The following is a 6,368-nucleotide window of genomic DNA, read 5'->3' as shown; positions in this document are numbered from 1 at the left end:
TGGTGATGGGCACTGTTCTACCTCATGCTGAACACCTGAGCTGAATGCCTAGGTAGGGACACTTAACCTGGACTGTTGATGTCCATACCACCATTTTGCTTGAATAGCTTTTCCTTCTGCCCTCCCGTTCACCCATTTCTTCACAATGCCTTGATAATGTGACACCTTCCAAGCCCAGGGATGTTCTGGGGCAGGGGAATGTCACACTTGTGCAGCAGAGGGTGATGGAAGACTTTGAATGCATAGTGGTTCACAGCAAGACAGGAGGCTGGGACAGGGTTGTTGGGAGTGAGAGGATGAGTCTGTGCAAGGTGTCACAGGGACTGAGTCCCTGCAGACACCATTCCTGGGTGGGTTCAGGAACCAGGTAACACAATGGCATATCTCTGGTCTGATGTCTACATCGGGAAGGGATGCAATGAGAAGCCAAACAAATCCTTGCACCTTTGCTATAAGCCATCTCACCATTCTCAACCCTCTCTGCTCCCCTCCACCACTGCTTCTGTGCCTGCCTGTGACATCTGTGTACCTCCATCCTACAGAGACACTCATTAACCCACTTCCTTCATCTAACACAGGATCATCATTAGCTGGAATCCCAGAACAGGCAACCCAGTAAATTCAGAGTAAAGATAAGCTACGATATCCTTTCATGGCCATAGAGACTTAAAACCTCTCTCTTCCCTCTCTTCTTTCTTCTCTCTTCCTCTACTTACTTTTCCATTGTCCCTCCCTCTCTTCTCTTCCCTTCCTCCATTCCCATTCCCTTTCCTCATCCCTATCCTTCCTTTTCTCCTTCCCTCCCCCCCTCCCCTAAGCACTCACCGTCTCGCAGTTCACTCCCGGATCTCAGCCCTGCCCAGGACGCAGTTGCGGATGGGAGGAGCGGGACCTCCGCCCCGCAGCACCCGGTGTGCGGGCGGGGCTGCCCCGCGAAGCCGGGCTAAACAGATTATTCAAGTCCCTTTCACTGCAGGCGATATGAAGCTGGATAATGCTTTTGTCAGAGAGGGATTATTTGTCTAGCGGGAAAGAACTCGGGAAGGGATTAGCGCTTTGCCCGGAGCCTCCTCCCCGCTTCTTCGGGGAGCCCCATCCATCCCGCCAGCCCCGACGGGACGGGCCACGCCTTGCGGAGACTCCCGATCCAAGGGCTCTGCCCCGGCCCCCAGGCTGGGACACGCGGCCGAGGGGGCGGCCAGAGAGGCAGCTTGCAGTGAGGGCTGCCCGCTCCGGGGGTAGCCATCGGCTACCCTTGTACCGACCTATCGGTGAGGAGGACCTCGCTTCGTCCTGCCGTCCGCACCCACTACACATAAAATTAAGCACAAGGGAGAAAAGAGGGGGAAGTTTCTTAGAGGAGTGAAAGAGTGAAAGGCCGGATCCCTCCCGGAAAGTGCTTTACCTCTGCTGCTCCCTCAGGCTTTCCTTTTTTTACCTTCTCGCCCCCCACACCTTTTTTTTTTTTTTCGTGTCGTTCTTCCCTCCTAAACTGACTTCACTGATAGCTTTTTCCTCCTTGCGCTCACCCCGGAGGAGGAGGAGGAGGAAGAGAAGGAGGAGGGAAAAAACAACCCACCAACCCAGGCACTAAACCCACCCAGCAGTGGATGGGGGGAGGCAGGAGGCTCGCAGTGCGGGCTCCTGGCCAGCGGGCGGTGGGAGCCCCCTCGCTCGGCGAGCTGATGGCCGGCGGCGGGGGATCAGGGCGCTGCCGGCCCCGCGCACCCAGCGCAGCGGCGGCCGCGGCCCCGGCGCCGGTGGGGCGCTGAGGGGTCCGCGCCCGCGCTCGCTCGTCAGGCAAGGTGCGCTGAGGGGGGATAAAACGGGAGGAGAGCGGTGGAGAGCGGCAGAGAGAGGCAGGGAGGCTGGCGGATCTGCCCAGCTGCTGGCTACCTCACCCCGGCGGCGCATCCTGGCAGATGACGGAGTAACTCATCCGCGCTTGGTTTTTTTTTCCTTTTTTTCCCCTTCTTTTTTTTTTTTTTTAAGGGGTGGGAGGTGTTTACTATTTTATCCTTTTTTTTTTTTTTTTCCTCTCCCTCCCTCTGTGTGCTTGTGTGTATACAAATACATCGCCTCCGCTCAGGGAGCCGGATATTTCCAATCCCAAACTATGGCTTTTCAAAAATCGCCCGATGCCTCCAATGCCACGAGGAAAAACCCCAGTCTCTTGGAAATAGGAGCCTTGTGCTTGGATTCGGAGATCATCTTCGGCTTCACCAGCCACCTCCTGCGGAGGAAAGCCAAGGTAAGGGGACCTTGGCGCGGTCCCGGGGAGCTGGGGGCCGGGAGAGGGTCGTGGGGTCCGGTTGCCTGCCCTGTCCTGGGCCAGCTCACGGGAAGGGGGTGGCAAACTTGGCGGTGCGAAGTTGCGGGCGGAGGTGCCGGGCAGGTTTCAGCACCACGAACAGTCCTGGCGGCTCCGCGGAGCGGCGCGGGGGGACAGCGCTGCCGGCCCGCTCCCGGGGCTCCCCGAGGGCATTGCGGCGCCTTATGTGACCCCGGTTTCAAATGGGAAGTGGGGGCACTGCGTCCCGCTATTTCCAGGAGTGTTTTTTTACTAAGAAAAGGAGGTGGCTCAGCCCCGCAGCGCGGCTCAGCCCAGGGCCGGTCGTGGAGCCCACCCCTTTACCCCCCGCCCCGTCCAACCCGAGACTCGGAGCCGCGGGAAGGTTTTGCAGCCCTTGTTCGGGCGCAGGAAATTTCGGAGCAAGTTCCCGTAGACCAGCACTGCCCCGAGCAGGCGGTAGAAGGGGGTCGGGGCGCACCTCCCGGGTGCGAGTGTCTGTGCCAGTCCCACTCCCCCGCCCGCCCCAAGAGCAGCTCACGGCACCCCCCGGGTAACAGCCCGCGCCCCCCGTCTTCAGCTCCCCATCCAAACTTTTTTAGGGCGGTCCAGGCGGGTGGGGGTCAGCAGCCGTAGTGGATGGGGGGCTCTACCCGCCGTGCCAGGGCACGCACCCTTGGGCATAGCGGGGAGGGGAGTGGGGGGGGCGCTTCACACACGTGCTCGGGAGAGCCAGAAAAGTTTAAGTGGCGGTGGAGGGCGCCTCTTAGGGAGGATTATTCCCCCCCTCCCCCATACATATATATATTCATTTCCCCACTCTTTGTGCTTGGCGCTGCTCACTCCGCCGTAGACCCTACCCCGCGGTTCAGTGCCACCAGCACCCACCCGCGGGTGGGGAAAGGGCCGAGGAGCTGCGTTGGCATCGCCGGAGGAAGCCGCCGCCGTCACCCGGCGCGGCTTCGCGGGGCCCCATCTCCGTCTCTGTTCCTGTCCCGGGCGGGACCGGCGGCTCCGCTGTGCGGCCTCGCCGTGCCGGCAGGTGGCACTCTGGTCACAGGGACGGCGCTGAGCCCCGCGGGTCCGGGCACGGCCCGGCCCGGCCATTGGGACTGGCACCGGGCGGGGGTCGTGACAGACAGCGGCTGTCCCCCCTCTCTGGGGAAAAAAAAAAAAAAAACCAAACTAAAAAAAAGGAAAAAATTGCTAAATATATGAGCCGGAGCGGCAGCCAAGTAGTCAACTAGCTGGGCGAACGTTAGTTTCTCCATCTGTCAGGTCAATTTTCGCGTGTAGGAGCATCCCGTAGCGCCCGCCGAGCGGCTGGGGAGCCGGCTCCGCAGGGGCTGTGCCCCGCGGTACCGCGCATCAGCCCGCGGAGGGAGAGTACCGCACCCCAACCCACGCAGGAGAGCACCAGCCGCGGGGCGGAGCGGAACGGGGGGAGCGCGCCCCGGCCAGACCCTCGGGCCCCGCTGGCAGCTGGTCCGCACCCACAGCGCCGCTTTCGTGTCCCCGCGCTCCGCAGCGGGACCCGCACACCCTGCCCGGCCCTTTTTTGAACACTCCCGAGCAACTTGGGTGTTGGAGTGTGAAGGGGGCAACGACTTATGCCACACCGGTTTTGGGACTATTCCGTGGGGTCACTATGAAATGGTATCTTTCTCCCCTCCCGCCGCTATCCCAAACCTAAACCCAAACCCCAGCCCGCCTCGCTTACCCCACCCCACCCGCCCCCGCCCAGCCCAGCCCCTCCTCCCCTGCCCTCCGAGCACTTTTCCAGCTTTTTTTGCCGACGTGCTCCCGTGCTCTGGGTCCTTCCCCGTGCCGCCGTGGGGAGCTCACTCCGCCTCCCTCTCCCATCCCAAACTTCACTCCCGTCTCAACATGGGAGGCAACATCACCTAGAGCGGCAGCGCGGGCGGCGGGGAACCGGCGCGATCACTGTTGGTACCCCGGACCTCCGCCCGGCCATGGGCGCCCTGGGCCGGCCGCGCCGCCGGGCACCGCGCCCGCACTAGCGCTGCGGGGCAGGGGCGCATCCCCCGCCACCATGATCGCGGCCGCCGGCAGGAAGGGTCTGGGACCTGAGCCCCGGGCGCCGGGGGTAAGTTGTGACAACACTGCTCCCCGCAGCTGAGCGCTTTTTTTTTTTTTAATTTATTTTTCCTTGTTTTTCCTTTACCTCCCCCCCCTCCCCCTTCCTCCCGCGAGGTGGGTGGGGGGAGCCGCACTGCCTCCGCGTCCCGCGTTGCTGAGCTGTGTTGTCTCCGCAGGTGGCGGAGGGGAGCGCGGCGCGGGAGCTCTCCCCGAGGAAGAGGCCGGGGGCCGAGGAGGAGCGCTGCGCCAGCCGCCCGCCGCCCGAGGGCGCGGGGGCCGCCGCGGGGGCCGAGCCGCGGCCGCTGGAGCGGGCGGCGGCCGGGGGCTGGTGTCGGAGCTGCCAGGCGCAGCTGGCCGAGCTGAGGAGACAGGCGGCCCGGCTCGCCGCCGGGGGCTGCCCGCCCAACGCCCCGCCGGTAAGTCCGCCGGGGGTCGCGGGGGGTGCGGAACCCGCGGGAGCCTGGCCCGGGCCGGGGTCAGAGGTACATCCCTATGGATTTGGGAGGGTAGTGTGACTGCAGAGCGAGTGATTTCCAACCCAGGACGGTTCTTCAGAAGTTCAAGGATTTCCCGTCCCGGACTTTGTGAAAAAGCGAAACTGTGCGGCTGGACTCTCACTGGCTGCCAGAAGCAGTTAAAAATAAAATAGGGAGTTTGGGAAGTGGAGGGAGAGAGCCGAGGAGCGGCTGTGCGGGAACCGTCCCGGACGCGCCCTCGGAGCCGCTTCAGAGCCCGTGGGAGCTCTGTGGGACCCTGTGCCGCCCAGCCCTGCTGACACCGCCCCGGGGATGCCGGCTCGGTGCTGCGACTGGGCTTTGCCTTCATCCTTCCTAAGAGGAGCTGTCGATGGCAGCGGTTCAGCTCCTCCTTCCGAGGAGCCCATAAAGTGCTGCTGAGAATCACGCAATCGTGGTTGTGGCTCTGGAGGAAACTTTGAGTGGAATGATTTTGCTGTGCTTTCTCCCTCTGGGTGCTTGAATATGCCTGCCTGGCTGATGGGCTCACTCCTGTCCTAATGTCACTCGGGCAAGCACTGGCTGTGTCATTTCCCTCCAGTTTGTGCTTCACGATGTTATTTCATATCTGGTAGGGAACGGAGAAAGTACATGAAGGTGCCAGAGGTTCCCTCTAACACAGGTGCAGCTTCATTTGCATGTATTGTAATTGTCTGCACAGTTTTTCCTTTCCGTGTTTGTTTTCTGTATATCGAAGGCCTTTATTATCCTTGTCCCTTTTCCTTCAGTCAGAGCAGGTGAAGCAAAGCTTTTGAAAGGTGGTACAGGTGATAAAATACAGAGTCTTGTCTAGATGTCTGAAGAGATCCCATGGATTAGCTCATGGGGCAAAATGCAACAGAAGACCCTGAGATTCTGTTTCGGGACACACAAAACGTGTGTTGGGGTTTTGATAACATTTGGAAGTAACGTATTGTTTTCTAAACAATGCTTATCTGGATGTTTGCAAGAATGGGGGGGAGGGTCTGAAGAGGAAGCCAAACCCTACTGACCTTCGTTTTCATTCAAAGAGTTCCTGTATGATCTACAGAATTCCCATTGAATCTAAATATAGTTTTGTTTGGAAGTGCATTGTGGAGCAGTGTCCGAATGCACAGTGAGGTTTGCATTTTCTGGCAGGATCCAAAGCCCTTTGAAATCACCAGGAGTCTACCTATTGACTTGCTGGGTTTGGAGTGGGCTCTTATTTCTGTGGTGTAAAAGGTTATGTATCTTATCTCATTGGATTTAGGATTGCTCGACCTTTTGTTTTCTGGATTGCTGCAAGTGGTGGAAAGAAGTTTAATTTCCCTTGTGAAGTGCCTGCATTAGACTGCTTCAGTTTGCACAGAAACCCCTGTTCCCATTGTTGGGGTGGGACTCTGCCATGAAGAATTGTGTCCTATCTAGGAGTGCATCTCTGCCATGGGAAAAAAAAAAAAAAGTTGCCAGTGCAGGAGAGTCTGGAGCTCTCGGCCAGGTGT

The 6,368-nt window shown here is 59.7% G+C and overlaps 1 protein-coding gene across 2 annotated transcripts in view; it reads left to right on the top strand.

The window, feature by feature from the left end:
- The first annotated feature begins 2,116 nt into the window (after positions 1-2,116).
- Positions 2,117-6,368, top strand: part of KIF26A (kinesin family member 26A) — a 101,271-nt gene continuing 97,019 nt past the window's right edge. The window contains exons 1-2 of one of the 2 annotated variants that reach the window (XM_027887531.1): positions 2,117-2,251; positions 4,567-4,806. In XM_027887531.1, the coding sequence (XP_027743332.1) occupies positions 2,117-2,251; positions 4,567-4,806 (375 nt within the window). Of the gene's footprint in view, positions 2,252-4,330; positions 4,398-4,566; positions 4,807-6,368 lie in introns of those variants that run through there. The other variant, XM_027887532.1, reaches the window with a different exon arrangement.

Source organism: Empidonax traillii, unplaced genomic scaffold, assembly GCF_003031625.1.
Source record: "Empidonax traillii isolate 1590-97213 ecotype Southwest subspecies unplaced genomic scaffold, ASM303162v1 scaffold213:size761030, whole genome shotgun sequence".
NCBI lineage: Eukaryota > Metazoa > Chordata > Aves > Passeriformes > Tyrannidae > Empidonax > Empidonax traillii.
The sequence above is the reverse complement of the archived record's forward strand: the minus strand, read 5'-3'. Positions and strand labels throughout refer to the sequence as shown.